General features: G+C 46.8%; 2 protein-coding genes across 2 annotated transcripts in view; both read right to left on the bottom strand.

Moving 5' to 3' along the window:
• The window catches only part of LOC128377823 (NACHT, LRR and PYD domains-containing protein 12-like), a 419,396-nt gene that overhangs the window by 191,267 nt on the left and 205,629 nt on the right, over window positions 1-22,500 (bottom strand). The gene's annotated exons all lie outside the window — the stretch shown is intronic.
• On the bottom strand, window positions 6,413-12,157 carry polr3f (polymerase (RNA) III (DNA directed) polypeptide F). The gene is made up of 9 exons (XM_053337757.1): window positions 11,976-12,157; window positions 10,905-11,022; window positions 10,608-10,675; window positions 9,870-9,937; window positions 9,408-9,520; window positions 9,189-9,332; window positions 7,474-7,581; window positions 6,971-7,162; window positions 6,413-6,568 (listed from the first exon to the last, which is right to left on the bottom strand). Exons 1-9 carry the CDS (start codon window positions 12,032-12,034, stop codon window positions 6,491-6,493), a joined length of 948 nt encoding a protein of 315 aa, XP_053193732.1. The 5' UTR covers window positions 12,035-12,157; the 3' UTR covers window positions 6,413-6,490.

Here is a 22,500-nt window from a genome sequence, read left to right as displayed (position 1 = left end):
AACATTACAGGAACGTCATGGGAACATTATGGGAATGTTGGGGTTCTCCTGATTTTAGAAAATAATTCTCAGAACCAAAAACAGTTCCCTGAAAGTTCCCTAGACGTTCTTTTCATAATTCATCTGATGATAACAAGGGAGGAACCTTTAAGGAACCTTTGAGGAACGTTCTCCAGACGTTCTAAAGAGCTGAACCACAGAGACTTTCAGGGAACGTCAGCCAGAGAAAAAGAAACATGTGAATGTTCTCCTGGAACCACCAGAGAACGTTCGGCATAAAGTTTCAGGAACGTCATGGGAACATTATGGGAACGTTGGGGTTCTCCTGATTTTAGGAAATCATTTCCAGAACATCAGAACGTCCTGCAACCAAAAACAGTTCCCTGAAAGTTCCCTAGACGTCCTTTTCATAATTTATCTGATGATAACAAGAGAGGAACCTTCTAGGAACCTTCTAGGAACCTTCGAGGAACGTTCTCCAGACGTTCTAAAGAGGTGAACCAGAGACTTTTCAGGGAACGTTCTTTGAAGGTTGTGAAAGGAACATTAATTGAATGTTCAGCGTTCTCCAGCTTCAGCAGAATGTTCCACAGCAGAACCAAACAGGAAGTGTTTACAAGATAACATCTGAAACGTTATCAGCTGCTGGCTGGATTTATTTATGTTAGGGGCGGTGGGGGGAGGGGGAGGGGGGGCTGGAGGAGGAGGGGGTGTTGTTTATGTCTGCCCCCCCTCACACAACGGTTCTGCTGGGTTCTACCAGCAAGAACCACAGAACTCTCCCTGCTGTTTATGAGTGGAGCCTCCACCCAGCAGGGGGGGGGGGGGGGGGGCAGAGGCCTCCACCCTCCGTCTGACGCACCGGCCCGCGGACCCGCAAACAGCCGGAGAACAGCTGCAGGAGGCCGGACACAGCCGCTCCCTCTGCCCGCTGAAACACCCGCAGCTCGGCCTCAACAAGAGCGATTGCCTCGGTGTTTATTGTCCTGCACACACACACACACACACATATACACAAAAACACACACATATACACACACACACACACACACATATACACAAAAAAACACACACACACACACACACACACACACACACACACACACACCCTCCTCCTCCCGCGGCCACGCCTGTGTTGGCGCACCGTTATTCGGCTCCATCCTCCGCCGGACGGCTGCTGGCGGACCGGGGGACGTGCAGCGGGCAGGCCGGCCACAGAGCACCGTGACCCGGCTACAGAGAGCCGATGCTGCCGGGGGAAAGCAGCGGGCCTCCGGGAGCCTCCCCGCCTGCTGCCGGAGCTCAGATTGATCCGACATGAGGATCACAGGCTCGGTGTGTCCCTCCGCAGAGCTCCGGAGACACAATAGAGCCGCGATAGAACCGAGTAGAACCAGACGCAGCTAGAACCAGAAGCAACTAGAACCAGAACCAGAACCAGGCGGACTCACCTGCTCTCAGGATCCAGGCGAGGCTCCAAAGTCCAGCCGAGAGAAGAGTCTGCAGACGGGCATCCGACACGGAGAGAGACGGAGGAGGAGGAGGGAGCTGCTGCTGCTGCTGCTGCAGGGAATGACGGGAAAGAATCCGCACTGCCCCCCCTCCCCGTCCTCCTCCTCTTCCTCCTCCCTCCCTCCCTCCTACTCTTCCTCCTCCCTCTCTCCTACTCTTCCTCCTCCCTCCTACTCCTCTTCCTCCCCTTTCTCCCTTTTTTTAAGAGCTTTATTGGAACAAGTCGCGGGATTATTTACACAAAGAGTGACTGGAAGGGTGCAGCTGGGGGCCCCAAACTAAAAGGTTTCAAAATAAAAGGACCCCTAACTTAAGGGTTTCAAAATAAAAGGACCCCTAATTTAAGGGTTTCAAAATAAAAGGACCCCAAACTAAAAAGGCCCCAAACTAAAGGGTTTCAAAATAAAAGGGCCCCAAATTAAAGGGACCAAAACTAAAAGGACACCAAACTAAAAGGACACCAAACTAAAAGGGCCCCAAACTAAAGGGTTTCAAAATAAAAGGGCCCCAAACTAAAGGGCTTCAAAATAAAAGGGCCCCAAACTAAAGGGCCCCAAACTAAAAGGACCCCAAACTAAAAGAGCCCCAAACTAAAGGGTTTCAAAATAAAAGGCCCCCAAACTAAAGGGCTTCAAAATAAAAGGGCCCCAAACTAAAGGGCCCCAAACTAAAAGGTTTCAAACTAAAAGGGCCCCAAACTAAAAGGACCCCAAACTAAAAGAGCCCCAAACTAAAGGGTTTCAAAATAAAAGGGCCCCAAACTAAAGGGCTTCAAAATAAAAGGGCCCCAAACTAAAGGGCCCCAAACTAAAAGGTTTCAAACTAAAAGGACCCCAAACTAAAAAAGGCCCAAACTGAAGGGTTTCAAAATAAAAGGGCCCCAAATTAAAGGGACCAAAACTAAAAGGGCACCAAACTAAAAGGTTTCAAAATAAAAGGACCCCAAACTAAAGGGCCCCAAAATAAAAGGTTTCAAAATAAAAGGACCCCAAACTAAAAGGACCCCAAACTAAAAGGACCCCAAACTAAAAGGACCCCAAACTAAAGGGCCCCAAACTAAAGGGCCCCCAAACTAAAAGGACCCCAAACTAAAAGGGCCCCAAACTAAAGGGCCCCAAACTAAAAGGTTTCAAAATAAAAGGACCCCAAAATAAAAGGCCCCCAAACTAAAAGGACCCCAAACTAAAAGGTTTCAAAATAAAAGGACCCCAAAATAAAAGGCCCCCAAACTAAAAGGACCCCAAACTAAAAGGTTTCAAAATAAAAGGACCCCAAACTAAAAGAGCCCCAAACTAAAAGAGCCCCAAACTAAAGGACCCCAAACTAAAAGGGCCCCAAACTAAAGGGCCCCAAACTAAAAGGACCCCAAACTAAAAGAGCCCCAAACTAAAGGAGCCCAAACTAAAAGGGCCCCAAACTAAAGGACCCCAAAATAAAAGGGCCCCAAACTAAAAGGTTTCAAAATAAAATGACCCCAAAATAAACGGCCCCCAAACTAAAAGGTTTCAAAATAAAAGGACCCCAAACTAAAAGGACCCCAAACTAAAAGGTTTCAAAATAAAAGGGCCCCAAACTAGATTTCTTGAGTTTATTTCATTATTGTGATTTTCTCCATTAAACGTATTGATTGTAAACAGGAAGTGATGTCACACAGTGGGCGTGGCTGAGCCAGAGCTGATTAATAATTAATGAGCTTAATGTTTCTGCATTGATACGATCCCAGCCGATTACAGTAAGCCGTCTCCATGGTAACCGGCTGGAGGCTGCTGGGTAATGTAGTGTGAGGAGAGACGGAGAGGAGCATGAAGTGTTCCTGACAGCTGAGAGCAGACTTCCTGTCATCAGACTTCCTGTCAGCAGACTTCCTGTCAGCACCGAGTCCATTACTGCCTGATGGAGCCTTAACGAGCCTTAACGAGCGCTCTGATTGGATGAGCACAGACCTGAGTGCTGCTGTCATATCGACCCACAGCTGCTTTACCTCAGTCTGTGTTTAAAGGGACAGTTCACTTTAACCTGTGCTGTGGTGTAACCCTCTGCTCCCAGTTACACCAGTAGACTCTAACCCCAGTTCAGTTTAAATTTAAAGGGTTAAAATATTAAAATAAACGTATGAATAACTTCACACATTCTTTTTTTGTGGACCCAGCATCAAAATTACAGCCCAAGGAAGGAAGGAAGGAAGGAAGGAAGGAAGGAGGAAAAGAAGTCAGGACAGAAATATGGAAGGAAGGAAGGAAGGAAGGAAGGAAGGAAGGACCCTTACCCTTTCCATTCCTTCCTTCCTCCTTCCTTCTTTCCTCCCTCTTTCCTTTCTCCCTCCTTCCCTCCCTCCCTTCCTCTATCCTCCTGATTCACTGACTCTTATATAATAAACATTTTAAGCTTTTATTGATCTTCATTGTAAAGCTTTTGTATTTAATGTATAAATAATTTAAATCAGCGGATTCACCAAACTGTAAAATCTCACTCTGTAAAACATCTTTAATCATTTCAGTCGAGTTTAATCTGTGAAAGAAGCAAAAACCTGAAACTACTGAACATTTTAAACCTGATAAAAACCCAACATGGTCTTCCTGGTTAATCAGCAGCTGATTGCTCCATGTAGTTTATTCTGTGGTTATGATTCCTCCGTCAGCAGGAACCTGAAGCTCGTTTCCTTTTTAAAAGCTTCGGAGCTGCTGTCTGCTGAACTGGCTCTTTATCTTTAACCCTTCACTTCCTGGTCATTTAACAGCCAGAAAAACTCAGGCCAAGTCCACACGTACCAGAACCATCTTTTCCCTCTCCGTTTTCCCTGGCAACGGATCCATCTCAACACGACTCAACACGCTAGGTAGGAGCCCCCCCCGCCCCCAACCCCCAACCCCCAACCCTAACCCCGTTTACAGACAGGTAGGAGGCTCCCCCCCCAAACAGATCCATCTCAACGCGACTCAACACGCTACTTCATGTTCCAGCCTATAGGCGGCGCTGTTTCAGTTTCAGAAATGCACCAAAAACGGAGAGGAAGAGGAAGAGGCGGAGCATGCGCATAAAGCCTGAGCGCTGTTTATAATCACAGACTGTATAAAAGAAACAGACGTAACATCGTGACGTCACCCATTGGTTTGTGGACTGCTGCTCGGAAGCCAATAGTTTCTAATCTAGGCAGCGCCATCTTGAAAATTTCAGGTGCATGCTGGGAAAAATAAAAACATGGATTCTACTTATATGGGCATGAGGCGGAGCCATGGGCGGAGCGGGGAGGTTGCTATGGTTACGAGGGCTGGATCTCGAGGACATTGGTCAATCAACCTGTCAATCAGGACGTAGCCACGCCCCCTAATGCATACCCTGCTTTATCGTCACATATAAAATCAGGGAGGCCAAAATGTCCCAAATGAACATCATACTGCATTGAAGAAGGCTTTAAACTAGCGATTGAGACCACGGTCGCCCCCTGGTGGTCTTTTGATAGAATGCAGCTCTAAGTTACTTCTCCATTGACTTGAATAGAGACGGTCGCCCCTGGTGGCCTTTTGATAGAATGCAGCTCTAAGTTACTTCTCCATTGACTTGAATAGAGACGGTCGCCCCTGGTGGCCTTTTGATAGAATGCAGCTCTAAGTTACTTCTCCATTGACTTGTATAGAGACGGTCGCCCCCTGGTGGTCTTTTGATAGAATGCAGCTCTAAGTTTCTTCTCCATTGACTTGTATAGAGACGGTCGCCCCCTGGTGGCCTTTTGATAGAATGCAGCTCTAAGTTACTTCCTGGTTGGACCAGAACTCCCCGCCTGTTTACAAATCGGCAGTAGAAGAAACCAAACTCAAGGAGAAGAAGAAGACGAGGGCTTGAGGGGTGTGGCAATGACATCATCGAAACGCAGGTATGCGTCTTCACCATCCAAACGAACACTCAAGGGCTGCGTTTGCAAATGTTTCCACCCTGGGTTAGGGTTAGGGTTAGCATGGACGCTAGGTCTGAGAGCTTTCTGCCGCTAGCCTAACTGCTAGCTGGGCGGCTAACTCAGCTAACTGGCTAACTGTAGACTGTAGTAGTAGTAGTGCTAACTAAGCTAACTGGCTAACTGTAGACTGTAGTATTAGTAGTGCTAACTCAGCTAACTGGCTAACTGTAGACTGTAGTAGTAGTAGTGCTAACTCAGCTAACTGGCTAACTGTAGACTGTAGTAGTAGTAGTAGTGCTAACTCAGCTAACTGGCTAACTGTAGACTGTAGTAGTAGTAGTGCTAACTCAGCTAACTGGCTAACTGTAGACTGTAGTAGTAGTAGTGCTAACTCAGCTAACTCAGCTAACTGTAGACTGTAGTAGTAGTAGTGCTAACTCAGCTAACTCAGCTAACTGTAGGCTGTAGTAGTAGTAGTGCTAACTCAGCTAACTGGCTAACTGTAGACTGTAGTAGTAGTAGTGCTAACTCAGCTAACTGGCTAACTGTAGACTGTAGTAGTAGTAGTAGTGCTAACTCAGCTAACTAGCTAACTGTAGGCTGTAGTAGTAGTAGTGCTAACTCAGCTAACTGGCTAACTGTAGGCTGTAGTAGTAGTAGTGCTAACTCAGCTAACTGGCTAACTGTAGACTGTAGTAGTAGTAGTGTGTGCTGAATGTATTTATACCTCTACAGCAGCAGGGGCGGGTTTATGCTAATCCTAGCTCCACAATTCAAATCTAAATGGTTGAAATGCTTTTTACACCCTTTTAGAAATACATTTATGACCTATTTAATGTGTTTAGAAGAAAATGTCTGAATTCACTTTACAGTCTTTAACCTTCAGTGATGAGCAGCTGATTACAGTAAGCCGTCTCCATGGTAACCGGCTGGAGGCTGCTGGGTAACGTAGGGTTAATAAGGAGCGGGAGACGAGCGGCTGCATGTTTCACGTTTATTAAACTTGGTGATAAATACAAAATAAAGGCGACGACCAACCGATCGTAAACTTTTCATCACAGAGAAAAGAGACGAGAGGAGCAGCCGTCAGAAGTCGAGCCACTCGCTCATGTAGACGCAGTTAGACGGAGAGATCTCCCCTCCCTCATGGCAGTCATCAAACACCTGCAGGGACACAGAGAGCACACAGTCAGGGAGGGAGGAAGGAAGGAAGGAAGGAAGGAAGGAGGGAAGGCAGGAAGGGAGGAAAGAAGGAACAGTCAAAACAGACGGGAGGACGACAGGAAGCTTTAATCACATGTATTGATCAGTCAGATCGAAGGAAGGAAGGGAAGGAAGGGAGGAAGGAAGGAAGGGAAGGGAGGGAAGGAAGGAAGGGAAGGAAGGGAGGAAGGAAGGAAGGGAAGGGAGGGAAGGAAGGAAGGGAAGGAAGGGAAGGGAGGGAAGGGAGGGAAGGGAGGGAAGGGAAGGAAGGAAGGAAGGAAGGAAGGAAGGAAGGAAGGGAAGGAAGGGAGGACAGAAGGAAGGAACTACTGATGCTGTGGTGAAACATGAGGGGCGTGTTACCGGGCAGATGCCGCAGGGCGTCTTAACGAGGCCGGTGGGCTGGATGACGGCGTTCACGCCTCGGTACAGCTTCATCTGTCCGTCTACGCTGCCCACCGTTCCCTCCTTCGCTGCGATGATCGTCATCTCCACCTTCCCGTCGTAGATCAGCGTGTTCAGGATCGTCTCGATGTCGTCCATCGACAGGTCCACCTGTCAACCAATCAATCAATCAACCAATCAATCACACACCTGTCAACCAATCAACCAACCAACCAATCAACCAATCAACCAACCAACCAACCAACCAACCAACCAACCAACCACCCAATCAACCAACCAACCACTCAACCAATCAACCAACCAACCACTCAACCAACCAACCAATCAATCAATCAACCAACCAATCAATCAACCAACCAACCAATCAACCAACCAACCAATCAATCAACCAATCAACCAACCAATCAACCAACCAATCAACCAACCAACCTGACTGATCTTAGTGACGGATCAATACTCACCTTACTGATTCCCAGCTCACAGATGTATTTCCAGACTTCGTGTGAAGTAGCGAAGGAACTGTTCCTCTGAACCATCGGACTCTGCTTACTGTCCCTCGCTGCCTCGGCCTGGACACAGAACCAGAACCAGAACCAGGGTTACACCAGAACCAGAATCAGAACCAGGGTTACACCAGAACCAGCACCAGGGTTACACCAAAACCAGAACCAGGGTTACACCAGAACCAGAACCAGAACCAGGGTTACACCAGAACCAGGGTTACTATGATGTGCCCTAAACACCTCACCAGGGAGGCGTCCGGGAGGCATCCTGACTAGATGCCCGAGCCTCCAAGACCGACTGGTAAATCCAGAGCTTTGCCTTTCGGCTCAGCTCTCTCTTCACCACGACGGATCTGTGCAGAGTCCGCATTACTGCAGACGCCGCACCGATCCGCCTGTCGGTCTCACGCTCCATCCTTCCCTCACTGTGAACAAGACCCCGAGGTACTTGAACTCCTCCACTTGGGGCAAGATCTCATCCCCGACCCGGAGAGTGCACTCCACCCTTTTCTGGTTGAGGACCATGGACTCGGATTTGGAGGTGCTGATTCTCATCCCGGCCGCTTCACACTCGGCTGCGAACCGATCCAGTGAGAGTTGGAGGTCCTGGTCTGATGAAGCCAACAGGACCACATCATCTGCAAAAAGCAGTGACCCAATCCTGAGGTCACCAAACCGGACCCCCTCCACACCCTGGCTGCGCCTAGAAATCCTGTCCATAAAGATTATGAACAGGATCTGTGACAAAGGGCAGCCCTGGCGGAGTCCAACCCTCACTGGAAACAAGTCCGACTTATTACCGGCAATGTGGACCAAGCTCTGACACCGGTCATACAGGGAACGGACGGCCCGTATCAGGGGGTCCAATACCCCGTACTCCCGGAGAACCCCCCACAGGATTCCCCGAGGGACACGGTCAAATGCCTTCTCCAAGTCCACAAAACACATGTGGACTGGTTGGGCAAACTCCCATGCACCCTCAAGGATCCTGCAGAGGGTGTAGAGCTGGTCCACAGTTCCACGGCCCGGACGAAAACCACACTGCTCCTCCTGAATCCGAGGTTCGACTATCCAACGGACCATCCTCTCCAACACCCCCGAATAGACCTTACCAGGGAGGCTGAGGAGTGTGATCCCCCTGTAGTTGGAACACACCCTCCGGTGCCCCCTTCTTAAGAGGGACCACCACCCCAGTCCCCCAATGTCCACGCGATGCTGCAGAGTCGTGTCAACCATGACAGCCCCACAACATCCAGGGCCTTGAGGAACTCGGGCTGGATCTCATCCACCCCCGGGGCCCTGCCACCGAGGAGCTTTTTAACCACCTCGGCGACCTCCACCCCAGAGATAAGAGAGCCCACAACCGAGTCCCCAGGCCCTACTTCCTTACCAGAAGGCGTGTCGGTGGGATTGAGGAGGTCTTCGAAGTATTCCTTCCACCGATCCACAACGTCCCGAGTCGAGGTCAGCAGCGCACCGTCCCCACCATACACAGTGTTGACGGTGCACTGCTTCCCCCTCCTGAGACGCCGGATGGTGGTCCAGAACCTCATGTTGTTTACATATTAATATTCTGAGTATCTACAGGAATAAAAACTCCTTATTTATCTTCTACTGGTCCTTTATGCAGATCCCCAGTTCAGCGGTTTTAGGGATAATAAAGTTTTGGGTACCTTGCTCTGCAGGAACTTGAAGCACTGCTGGTTCAGAACTTCTACGAACTCGGACTCGAAGTCCTGGTCGCTGTACCATGCTCCGCCGGTCACCGAGCGGTCCGGCTGCAGGTTGTACAGCATGTAAACTTTCTTCTTGGACGCCTGCAGAGGAAACACGGACCGTCAGCAGGAGTCAGAGTTCATGTTTCCGTTAATCTGAGAGACACCTGAACTCACCGCCACAGACTTCACAGCTTTGATGAGTTTTTTACTCTCCAGGTTCTTCAGGATCTTATTGATCTCCGTCAGAGGAAGATTGCTCTTAAAGCGGATATCTCTGCTCCAGATGCCTGCAGCAGGAGAACACGTCAGCAGGAGAACACGTCAGCAGGAGAACACGTCAGCAGGAGAACACGTCAGCAGGAGAACATGTCAGCAGGAGAACATGTCAGCAGGAGAACATGTCAGCAGGAGAACACGTCAGCAGGAGAACACGTCAGCAGGAGAACACGTCAGCAGGAGAACACGTCAGCAGGAGAACATGTCAGCAGGAGAACACGTCAGCAGCTGAGAACATGCGTGTGTTTAACGTGTGGTTAACGTGTGGTTAACGTGTGGTTAGCGTGTGTTTAACGTGTGTTTAACGTGTGTTTAGCGTGTGGTTAGCGTGTGGTTAGCGTGTGCTGCTGCAGCTCCTACCTTTGTTTCCTGCGTCCTCGATGATCTGGTAGACCAGCTTCTCCTGGTTATCTGAGCCTTTCATCTTACTGTCACAGTTAAAAACATTCAGTTAGCTTCAACTTCACAAAGAACGAATAAAAACTGTTTTGGAGCATCACCACATGTGTTAGTGTTGTAATGATGAATGAACTAACATGGACACCAGTGAACAGTTAACATCATATCCTGGTTTAACCTGAATGAGACTAAACTGTTTATCATCATCCAGGTGAAGAGAAGATAAAAGTCTTCAGTTCTTCCTGCAGTACAGAGCAGTACCTCAGTCTGCCTGCAGGGGGAGACACTAACAGTACAGAGCTGTACCTCAGTCTGCCTGCAGGAGGAGACACTAACAGTACAGAGCAGTACCTCAGTCTGCCTGCAGGGGGAGACACTGACAGTACAGAGCTGTACCTCAGTCTGCCTGCAGGGGGAGACACTGACAGTACAGAGCTGTACCTCAGTCTGCCTGCAGGGGGAGACACTAACAGTACAGAGCTGTACCTCAGTCTGCCAGCAGGGGGAGACACTGACAGTACAGAGCAGTACCTCAGTCTGCCTGCAGGGGGAGACACTAACAGTACAGAGCTGTACCTCAGTCTGCCAGCAGTACCTCAGTCTGCCAGCAGGGGGAGACACTGACAGTACAGAGCAGTACCTCAGTCTGCCTGCAGTACCTCAGTCTGCCAGCAGGGGGAGACACTGAGCTGAGTTTACCTGGTGCTCTGAGCGTCCTTCATCCTGTACAGCAGCCCCGAGCTGTTCCTCAGCAGGTCCAGCAGACCCTGGGACAGGTAGACAACAGGTTAACAACATGTAGACACCAAGTAAAGTAACAAGTAAGTTACCACGGCAACTTAAACTCAGTGATATCATCATGAGACACAGTGACATCATCATCAGACACAGTGACATCATCATCAGACACAGTGACATCATCATCAGACACAGTGACATCATCATCAGACACAGTGACATCATCATCAGACATAGTGACATCATCATGAGACTGACCAATGACAGCAGCTTGTTGATGGCCATGGCTCTCTGCTGCGGCTCCAGGTGAGGCATGTCGTTCTGGATCACCTGGTCTGTGATGCCATGAGGAAACTGCTGACACAGCTCTTTGATCCTGCAACACACACACACACACACACACACACACACACACACACACACCAGGTGCTCAACATGAGGCTCCCAACCCCACTCTGGGCCGTCAGAGCTCCACAGAGGGTCACAAGCATTACTGGTTATAGGAGAACAGCTGGACGTAAATGTTCTAAAGTTCAGATTGTGACTGAAGATGAAACACAGGATTCATTCACACAACTATTAAAAGTTCCTGATCATATAAAAACTAATCTGAAATACTCACAGGAACTAATCTGTTTAATTAACTTCCTGCCGTTTATCAGCTGATCTGTTATTATTACACACTGAAATACTCTATCAGTTCACTGTGTGATAGAATAAGAGTGTTTAACCCTCTAGGAGCCAGAAAGGATCCATGTGGTCAGATGTTATTTTGGTTTGATAACCTTCCTGAGTCACATCTGTATCACAGTCATCAGCTGCTGAACTTAAACTCCTCTTTAGAATAAATGCATTTTATACTCTGGTGCTTCTCCTGGTTTAGACTCATGTTCAGGATATCTGTCAGTATTAAATAATATTATGTTTGGTATCATTTTAAAGGAGGTACTCAAAGCTTTGGAGCTCCTAAAACATTTAATAAACACACATTTTCCCACTAAATCATTTACTATAAACATCCAGCCTCCATCACAGGAACTTCACGCTTTTAAATAACATTAAACAGTTTGTTAGTTTAACTCATGAATGAACAGAGACTGTGATCAGGTTCATCAGTAACAGAGTTAGGCAGTAAAAGGGGGAAATGTTGGTTTTCTGGTTAAAATAAATAACCTCAGTGTTCTGGATATAAGCCGAATTATTACTAACATCACCAGTGTTCATATCATGAGTTTATCTCCGGGTTTAGTCCACTATGTGTCAGATTATAACCAGTTAAACTTTAAATATGACAGAATGTAAACGGAGTCTCGTTCATAATAAACTCACCTGTTTTCTATCTGCGCGATATCAGTGATGCTCTCCTTCTTCACCCGAACTTCAGACATGATTATAAGCTAACCCTGTCTGTAGTTCACTATCTGTAGCTCACTGTCTGTAGTTCAATGTCTGTAGTTTACTATCGGTTAGCCTGTTAGCATGTTAGCATCGGAGCTAATGTTGTCATGCCAGTCCGGGGTCCTCAAAAGGCAGTTGCAGACGGGAGCGACCAGAAAACTGCCTGTTTATAAAATAATAATAATACGTGATTAATATTTAAGAAAAAGTAAAATGTTTGTATTTATTTAAAGTCAGAATGGGTTAAAAGGTTAAAAACGACAACTATGTCACACACAACACAATATAAAGTACAACAATAAATACTAAATAATACTTTTTAAACATTCATATTTACGTTTTCCTGGAGTTATCTGCTGACACCGGGGCAGCCCGGCGGGGCGGGTATTACTCTCTCCGCTGGTTTCTATACACCCCGCCCTCCTCCGTTACTCAGCGCGGTTAGAACGAGCGCTCCACAGGGCAGTCCTCGTTGCCATGGTGACGCGTGTAAACGGCTGCTGGACAACGGAGACGCTGATTGAGCCAAGTAAGAAATATAATTTTATAACTTTTACTACATCACTCATAATACTGCAGTACTTTTACTGTAATACTGCATACTACATCACTATAATACTGCAGTACTTTTACTGTAATACTGCATACTACATCACTATAATACTGCAGTACTTTTACTGTAATACTGCATACTACATCACTATAATACTGCAGTACTTTTACTGTAGTACTTTAACTACATCACTCATTATACTGCAGTACTTTTACTGTAATACTGCATACTACATCACTATAATACTGCAGTACTTTTACTGTAATACTGCATACTACATCACTATAATACTGCAGTACTGTTACTGTAATACTGCATACTACATCACTATAATACTGCAGTACTTTTACTGTAATACTGCATACTACATCACTATAATACTGCAGTACTTTTACTGTAATACTGCATACTACATTACTATAATACTGCAGTACTTTTACTGTAATACTGCATACTACATCACTATAATACTGCAGTACTTTTACTGTAATACTGCATACTACATTACTATAATACTGCAGTACGTTTACTGTAATACTGCATACTACATCACTATAATACTGCAGTACTTTTACTGTAATACTGCATACTACATCACTATAATACTGCAGTACTTTTACTGTAATACTGCATACTACATCACCCATAATACTGCAGTACTTTTACTGTAATACTGCATACTACATCACTATAATACTGTAGTACTTTTACTGTAATACTGCATACTACATCACTATAATACTGCAGTACTTTTACTGTAATACTGCATACTACATCACTATAATACTGCAGTACTTTTACTGTAATACTGCATACTACATCACTATAATACTGCAGTACTTTTACTGTAATACTACATACTACATCACTATAATACTGCAGTACTTTTACTGTAATACTACATACTACATCACTATAATACTGCAGTACTTTTACTGTAATACTGCATACTACATCACTATAATACTGCAGTACTTTTACTGTAATACTGCATACTACATCACTATAATACTGCAGTACTTTTACTGTAATACTGCATACTACATCACTATAATACTGCAGTACTTTTACTGTAATACTGCATACTACATCACTATAATACTGCAGTACTTTTACTGTAATACTGCATACTACATCACTCATAATACTGCAGTACTTTTACTGTAATACTGCATACTACATCACTATAATACTGCAGTACTTTTACTGTAATACTGCATACTACATCACTATAATACTGCAGTACTTTTACTGTAATACTTGATTGACAGACAGTCGTCGTCATGACAGCGGGAGCGGTGGCGGCTCCGCTCATCATTCCCATCATCCAGACGCACGGATCAAAGAACCACATCGACACCGACACACCTGTCTCCATCCAGTCAGGTAAGCACCATCACCCCGCCCTCTGATTGGCTGTGCAGCTGTGATGTCACCAGGTGTGTGTGTGACAGGTGTTTCCGTCCCTGCAGACACTCCAGCTGTGCAGATCTTCTACAGTCTGGATGGCTCGAAGCCGGCGGCGACGCAGCGAGGCTCAGCGGGCAGCAGGAAGTACAGCGAGCCGATCCTGCTGCCTGCTGGTCGGGTGGCTGTCAGAGCGCTCGCCGTCACCAGGTAACGGCTCACCTGTAAAACACTGTGACACCACAAGGGGGGGCTACACTCAGAGGAGGAAGTACTCTGATCTGCATGTTCCAGATGTTGACGTACTAGTTTGGTGATTAGCGTCAACATTATCCTTTACTTTCTGGAAGCTTTTAAACCACGCTGGACTTTAGTGTGTCTTCATCTGCATCACGTTCCCTCCAGTCAGCTAACTAGCAGGCTAACTTACTACCGAGTCAGCTAGCTAGCAGGCTAACTTACTACCAGTCAGCTAGCTAGCAGGCTAACTTACTACCAGTCAGCTAGCTAGCAGGTTAACTTACTACCAGTCAGCTAGCTAGCAGGCTAACTTACTACCAGTCAGCTAGCTAGCAGGCTAACTTACTACCAGTCAGCTAGCTAGCAGGCTAACTTACTACCAGTTAGCTAGCTAGCAGGCTAACTTACTACCAGTCAGCTAGCTAGCAGGCTAACTTACTACAGAGTCAAAGTAGCCGAGAGCAGCAGTAAACATTCACTCTGAAGCTTAGAGCTCCTCCTAGTGGCTGAAAGCAGCTGTTAATGAACCTGAACACTAGACTACAGCTCAGTGACTCATTGCAGCAAGACATCATGGAGGTCACAGCTCAGTGACTCATTGCAGCAAGACATCATGGAGGTCACAGCTCAGTGACTCTTTGCAGCAAGACATCATGGAGGTCACAGTTTGGAGGTTACTCGGTTGACACATTACTGGTACAATTGCTCCTACAGTGATGAACCACAGCGGATTTAGCGTGATTCATTGGTAATGTTCACCATGATTGTAGTTTTTTAAGATAATTTCTGACCTTTGACCTCTGACCTCTGACCACATCGTTTCCATAGCGACGGCAGAGAAAGCTCCACGGTGACGAAGGTTTTCTTTGTTGAACTCGTGGATTCAAACGGCAGGAAGGAGGATGAGGAGAACTTCCTGCGGAGCGACCAGCAGGTAAGACTACATTTCCCATCAGCCCCTGCAGAGGACGAACACGCTAACATTGTTCTTCGTGACCGTCCGAAGGAACAGCGTTAACATCCCGATGACTTAAAGTGAAACAAAGACTCAGTTTTCAGTTTTAAACTCAGTCGGTTGTTTTCATTTCAGCCGTCTGAAGGAACGTCGGCTGCTGCTTCGTCCCGGAGGCTTCCAGGTACGGTTCCAGGACTGGTTCCAGGTACGGTTCCAGGACTGGTTCCAGGTATGGTTCCAGGTCTGGTTCCAGGTCTGGTCTGGATTCCTAGCTTAGCACAAATCCATCAAAATGAAGAAAAACCTTCAAACACCTGATTACTGTGATGAACCCGTCCTTCTCCTCCAGATCAGCTCTGGAATATAACTGTTGTATTATCTGTCGTCTGCTTTCAGAGCCGAGGACGTTGGGATCCAGCTCTCCTCTCTCAGCTCCTCGTTTCCTGAAGACTCGACTTGGACCAGCGCCTGCCGCCCAAACTGGTTCCTCGGAGCGTTCCCAGTCTGAGGTAAACTGGTCTCGGAGCGCTCCCAGTCTGGGGTAAACTGGTCTCGGAGCGTTCCCAGTCTGGGGTAAACTGGTCTCGGAGCGTTCCCAGTCTGGGGTAAACTGGTCTCGGAGCGTTCCCAGTCTGGGGTAAACTGGTCTCGGAGCGCTCCCAGTCTGTGGTAAACTGGTCTCTCAGACTCGGAGCGTTCCCAGTCTGGGGTAAACTGGTCTCTCAGACTCGGAGCGTTCCCAGTCTGGGGTAAACTGGGTAAACTGGTCTCGGAGCGTTCCCAGTCTGGGGTAAACTGGTCTCTCAGACTCGGAGCGTTCCCAGTCTGGGGTTAACTGGTCTCTCAGACTCGGAGCGTTCCCAGTCTGGGGTAAACTGGTCTCTCAGACTAGGAGCGTTCCCAGTCTGGGGTAAACTGGTCTCGGAGCGTTCCCAGTCTGGGGTAAACTGGTCTCGGAGCGTTCCCAGTCTGGGGTAAACTGGTCTCAGACTCGGAGCGTTCCCAGTCTGGGGTAAACTGGTCTCGGAGCGTTCCCAGTCTGGGGTAAACTGGTCTCACAGACTCGGAGCGTTCCCAGTCTGGGGTAAACTGGTCTCGGAGCGTTCCCAGTCTGGGGTAAACTGGTCTCGGAGCGTTCCCAGTCTGGGGTAAACTGGGTAAACTGGGTAAACTGGTCTCAGACTCAGCTTCCTGTTCACTCTGCTGTTTCCTGTCTGTCAGAGTTCTGGCGTACTGAAGCAGCTGAGCAGCACCCAGACGACCCGGATCCAGAAGCAGACCGACTTCCTGCGGTACGAACCGGCAGTTAACAGGTTCTAGAGCAGGGGGTCAAACATGAGGCCCGTGGGCCAGATCAGGCCCGCCGAGGGGTATGATCTGGCCCACTTTCCTTATTCCTTCCTTCCTTCCTTCCTTCCTTCCTTCCTTCCTGACATCTTCCCTTCCTTCCTTCCTTCCTTCCTGACATCTTCTCTTCCTTCCTTTCTGTCTTCTTTTTCTTCCTTCCTTCCTTCCTCCCTTCCTTCCTTCCTTCCTTCCTTCCTTTCTTCCTTCTATCTGTCCTTCCTCCCTTTCTTCCTTCTATCTGTCCTTCCTCCCATCCTCCCTTTCTTCCTTCCATCCTTCCTTCCTCCCTTCCTTCCTTCCTTCCTTCCTTCCTTCATTCCTTCCGTCTTTCATTCCTGACTACTCTTCCTTCTCCTCCTTCTTTTCCTTCCTTTCTTCCTTCTATCTGTCCTTCCTCCCTTCCTTCCTTTCTTCCTTCTATCTGTCCTTCCTCCCTTTCTTCCTTCTATCTGTCCTTCCTTCAATCCTTCCTTCCTTCCTTCCTTCCTTCCTTCCTTCCTTCCTTCCTTTCTTCCTTATATCTGTCCTTCCTCCCTTTCTTCCTTCTATCTGTCCTTCCTCCCTTTCTTCCTTTTATCTGTCCTTCCTCCCTTTCTTCCTTCTATCTGTCCTCCCTTCCTCCCTTCCTTCCTCCCTTCCTCCCTCCCTTCCTTCAATCCTTCCTTTCTTCCTTCCATCCTTCCTTCCTCCCATCCTTCCTTTCTTCCTTCTATCTGTCCTTCCTTCCTTCCTTCCTTCCTTCCTGACATCTTCCCTTCCTTCTTTTCCTTCCTTACTTCCTTCTATCTGTCCTTCCTTCCTTTCTTCCTTCTATCTGTCCTTCCTCCCTTTCTTCCTTCTATCTGTCCTTCCTTCAATCCTTCCTTCCTTCCTTCCTTCCTTCCTTCCTTTCTTCCTTCTATCTGTCCTTCCTCCCTTTCTTCCTTCTATCTGTCCTTCCTCCCTTTCTTCCTTCTATCTGTCCTTCCTTCAATCCTTCCTTCCTTCCTTCCTTCCTTCCTTCCTTCCTTCCTTCCTTCCTTCCTTTCTTCCTTATATCTGTCCTTCCTCCCTTTCTTCCTTCTATCTGTCCTTCCTCCCTTTCTTCCTTTTATCTGTCCTTCCTCCCTTTCTTCCTTCTATCTGTCCTCCCTTCCTCCCTTCCTTCCTCCCTTCCTCCCTCCCTTCTTTCCTTCCTTCCTTCCTTTCTTCCTTCTATCTGTCCTTCCTCCCTTTCTTCCTTCTATCTGTCCTTCCTCCCTTTCTTCCTTCTATCTGTCCTTCCTTCAATCCTTCCTTCCTTCCTTCCTTCCTTTCTTCCTTATATCTGTCCTTCCTCCCTTTCTTCCTTCTATCTGTCCTTCCTCCCTTTCTTCCTTTTATCTGTCCTTCCTCCCTTTCTTCCTTCTATCTGTCCTCCCTTCCTCCCTTCCTTCCTCCCTTCCTCCCTCCCTTCCTTCCTTCCTTCCTTTCTTCCTTCTATCTGTCCTTCCTCCCTTTCTTCCTTCTATCTGTCCTTCCTCCCTTTCTTCCTTCTATCTGTCCTTCCTTCAATCCTTCCTTCCTTCCTTCCTTCCTTCCTTTCTTCCTTATATCTGTCCTTCCTCCCTTTCTTCCTTCTATCTGTCCTTCCTCCCTTTCTTCCTTTTATCTGTCCTTCCTCCCTTTCTTCCTTCTATCTGTCCTCCCTTCCTCCCTTCCTTCCTCCCTTCCTCCCTCCCTTCCTTCCTTCCTTCCTTCCTTTCTTCCTTCTATCTGTCCTTCCTCCCTTTCTTCCTTCTATCTGTCCTTCCTCCCTTTCTTCCTTCTATCTGTCCTTCCTTCAATCCTTCCTTCCTTCCTTCCTTCCTTCCTTCCTTCCTTTCTTCCTTATATCTGTCCTTCCTCCCTTTCTTCCTTCTATCTGTCCTTCCTCCCTTTCTTCCTTTTATCTGTCCTTCCTCCCTTTCTTCCTTCTATCTGTCCTCCCTTCCTCCCTTCCTTCCTCCCTTCCTCCCTCCCTTTCTTCCTTCCTTCCTTCCTTTCTTCCTTCTATCTGTCCTTCCTCCCTTTCTAACCTCTCGGCCGGTGTGTCTCCAGGTGTGCTCAGTGCTTCCTTCTATCTGTCCTTCCTCCCTTTCTTCCTCCTATCTGTCCTTCCTCCCTTCCTTCCTTCCTTCCTCCCTCCCTTCCTCCCTTCCTTCCTTCCTTCCTGATGTCAGACAGTAAGAGTTCATGTTGAGGTTGATGAAGACGTCTCACCTCTCGGCCGGTGTGTCTCCAGGTGTGCTCAGTGTTTGAATCCTCGTCCTTCGGATCCTTTCGCTCGGTTCTGTGCTCAATGTGGCGCCGCGGTTCCTCCGTTACCTGAACAGAGACTTCCCCCTGCTGAGGGAGGACAGGTACTGCACCCACACCTGGACATCTGGACACACCTGGACATCTAGACACACCTGAACATCTACACACCTGAACATCTAGACACACCTGAACATCTAGACACCTGAACATCTAGACACACCTGAACATCTACACACCTGAACATCTAGATACACCTGAACATCTAGATACACCTGAACATCTAGATACACCTGAACATCTAGACACACCTGAACATCTAGATACACCTGAACATCTAGACACACCTGAACATCTGGATACACCTGAACATCTAGATACACCTGAACATCTAGATACACCTGAACATCTAGACACACCTGAACATCTGGATACACCTGAACATCTAGACACACCTGAACATCTAGATACACCTGAACATCTAGATACACCTGAACATCTAGATACACCTGAACATCTGGACACACCTGAACATCTACACACCTGAACATCTACACACCTGAACATCTACACACCTGAACATCTAGATACACCTGAACATCTGGATACACCTGAACATCTAGACACACCTGAACATCTACACACCTGGACATCTACACACCTGAACATCTAGACACACCTGAACATCTACACACCTGAACATCTACACACCTGAACATCTAGACACACCTGAACATCTAGACACACCTGAACATCTAGATACACCTGAACATCTAGACACACCTGAACATCTACACACCTGAACATCTAGACACCTGAACATCTACACACCTGAACATCTAGACACACCTGAACATCTAGATACACCTGAACATCTACACACCTGAACATCTCAGACACACCTGAACATCTACACACACCTGAACATCTAGACACACCTGAACATCTAGACACCTGAACATCTGGATACACCTGAACATCTGGATACACCTGAACATCTAGACACCTGAACATCTGGATACACCTGAACATCTAGATACACCTGAACATCTAGACACACCTGAACATCTAGATACACCTGAACATCTAGACACACCTGAACATCTAGATACACCTGAACATCTAGACACACCTGAACATCTAGACACCTGAACATCTAGACACACCTGAACATCTACACACCTGAACATCTAGATACACCTGAACATCTAGACACACCTGAACATCTAGATACACCTGAACATCTAGACACACCTGAACATCTAGATACACCTGAACATCTACACACCTGAACATCTACACACCTGAACATCTAGACACACCTGAACATCTAGATACACCTGAACATCTACACACCTGGACATCTACACACCTGAACATCTACACACCTGAACATCTAGACACACCTGAACATCTACACACCTGAACATCTACACACCTGAACATCTAGATACACCTGAACATCTGGACACCTGAACATCTAGATACACCTGAACATCTGGACACCTGAACATCTACACACCTGAACATCTACACACCTGAACATCTAGATACACCTGAACATCTAGATACACCTGAACATCTAGATACACCTGAACATCTGGACACACCTGAACATCTACACACCTGAACATCTAGATACACCTGAACATCTGGATACACCTGAACATCTAGACACACCTGAACATCTACACACCTGAACATCTACACACCTGAACATCTAGACACACCTGAACATCTACACACCTGAACATCTACACACCTGAACATCTAGACACACCTGAACATCTAGACACACCTGAACATCTAGATACACCTGAACATCTAGACACACCTGAACATCTACACACCTGAACATCTAGACACCTGAACATCTACACACCTGAACATCTAGACACACCTGAACATCTAGATACACCTGAACATCTACACACCTGAACATCTCAGACACACCTGAACATCTACACACACCTGAACATCTAGACACACCTGAACATCTAGACACCTGAACATCTAGACACCTGAACATCTGGATACACCTGAACATCTGGATACACCTGAACATCTAGACACCTGAACATCTGGATACACCTGAACATCTAGATACACCTGAACATCTAGACACACCTGAACATCTAGATACACCTGAACATCTAGACACACCTGAACATCTAGATACACCTGAACATCTAGACACACCTGAACATCTAGACACCTGAACATCTAGACACACCTGAACATCTACACACCTGAACATCTAGATACACCTGAACATCTAGACACACCTGAACATCTAGATACACCTGAACATCTAGACACACCTGAACATCTAGATACACCTGAACATCTACACACCTGAACATCTACACACCTGAACATCTAGACACACCTGAACATCTAGATACACCTGAACATCTAGATACACCTGAACATCTAGACACACCTGAACATCTACACACCTGGACATCTACACACCTGAACATCTAGACACACCTGAACATCTACACACCTGAACATCTAGACACACCTGAACATCTAGACACACCTGAACATCTAGACACACCTGAACATCTACACACCTGGACATCTACACACCTGAACATCTACACACCTGAACATCTAGACACACCTGAACATCTACACACCTGAACATCTACACACCTGAACATCTACACACCTGAACATCTAGACACACCTGAACATCTAGACACACCTGAACATCTAGACACACCTGAACATCTACACACCTGAACATCTAGACACACCTGAACATCTAGATACACCTGAACATCTACACACCTGAACATCTAGACACACCTGAACATCTAGATACACCTGAACATCTAGACACACCTGAACATCTAGATACACCTGAACATCTACACACCTGAACATCTAGACACACCTGAACATCTACACACCTGGACATCTACACACCTGAACATCTACACACCTGAACATCTAGACACACCTGAACATCTAGACACACCTGAACATCTACACACCTGAACATCTAGATACACCTGAACATCTAGACACACCTGAACATCTAGACACCTGAACATCTAGACACACCTGAACATCTACACACCTGAACATCTAGACACACCTGAACATCTAGATACACCTGAACATCTAGACACCTGAACATCTAGACACCTGAACATCTACACACCTGAACATCTAGACACACCTGAACATCTAGATACACCTGAACATCTAGACACACCTGAACATCTAGACACCTGAACATCTAGACACACCTGAACATCTAGATACACCTGAACATCTAGACACACCTGAACATCTAGACACCTGAACATCTAGACACACCTGAACATCTAGACACCTGAACATCTAGACACACCTGAACATCTAGATACACCTGAACATCTAGATACACCTGAACATCTAGACACCTGAACATCTAGACACCTGAACATCTACACACCTGAACATCTAGACACACCTGAACATCTAGACACACCTGAACATCTAGATACACCTGAACATCTAGACACACCTGAACATCTAGATACACCTGAACATCTAGACACACCTGAACATCTAGATACACCTGAACATCTACACACCTGAACATCTAGATACACCTGAACATCTACACACCTGAACATCTAGATACACCTGAACATCTAGATACACCTGAACATCTAGATACACCTGAACATCTAGACACC

This window comes from Scomber japonicus, chromosome 2 (genome assembly GCF_027409825.1).
Source record: "Scomber japonicus isolate fScoJap1 chromosome 2, fScoJap1.pri, whole genome shotgun sequence".
Classification (NCBI taxonomy): Eukaryota; Metazoa; Chordata; class Actinopteri; order Scombriformes; family Scombridae; genus Scomber; species Scomber japonicus.
The sequence above is the reverse complement of the archived record's forward strand: the minus strand, read 5'-3'. Positions and strand labels throughout refer to the sequence as shown.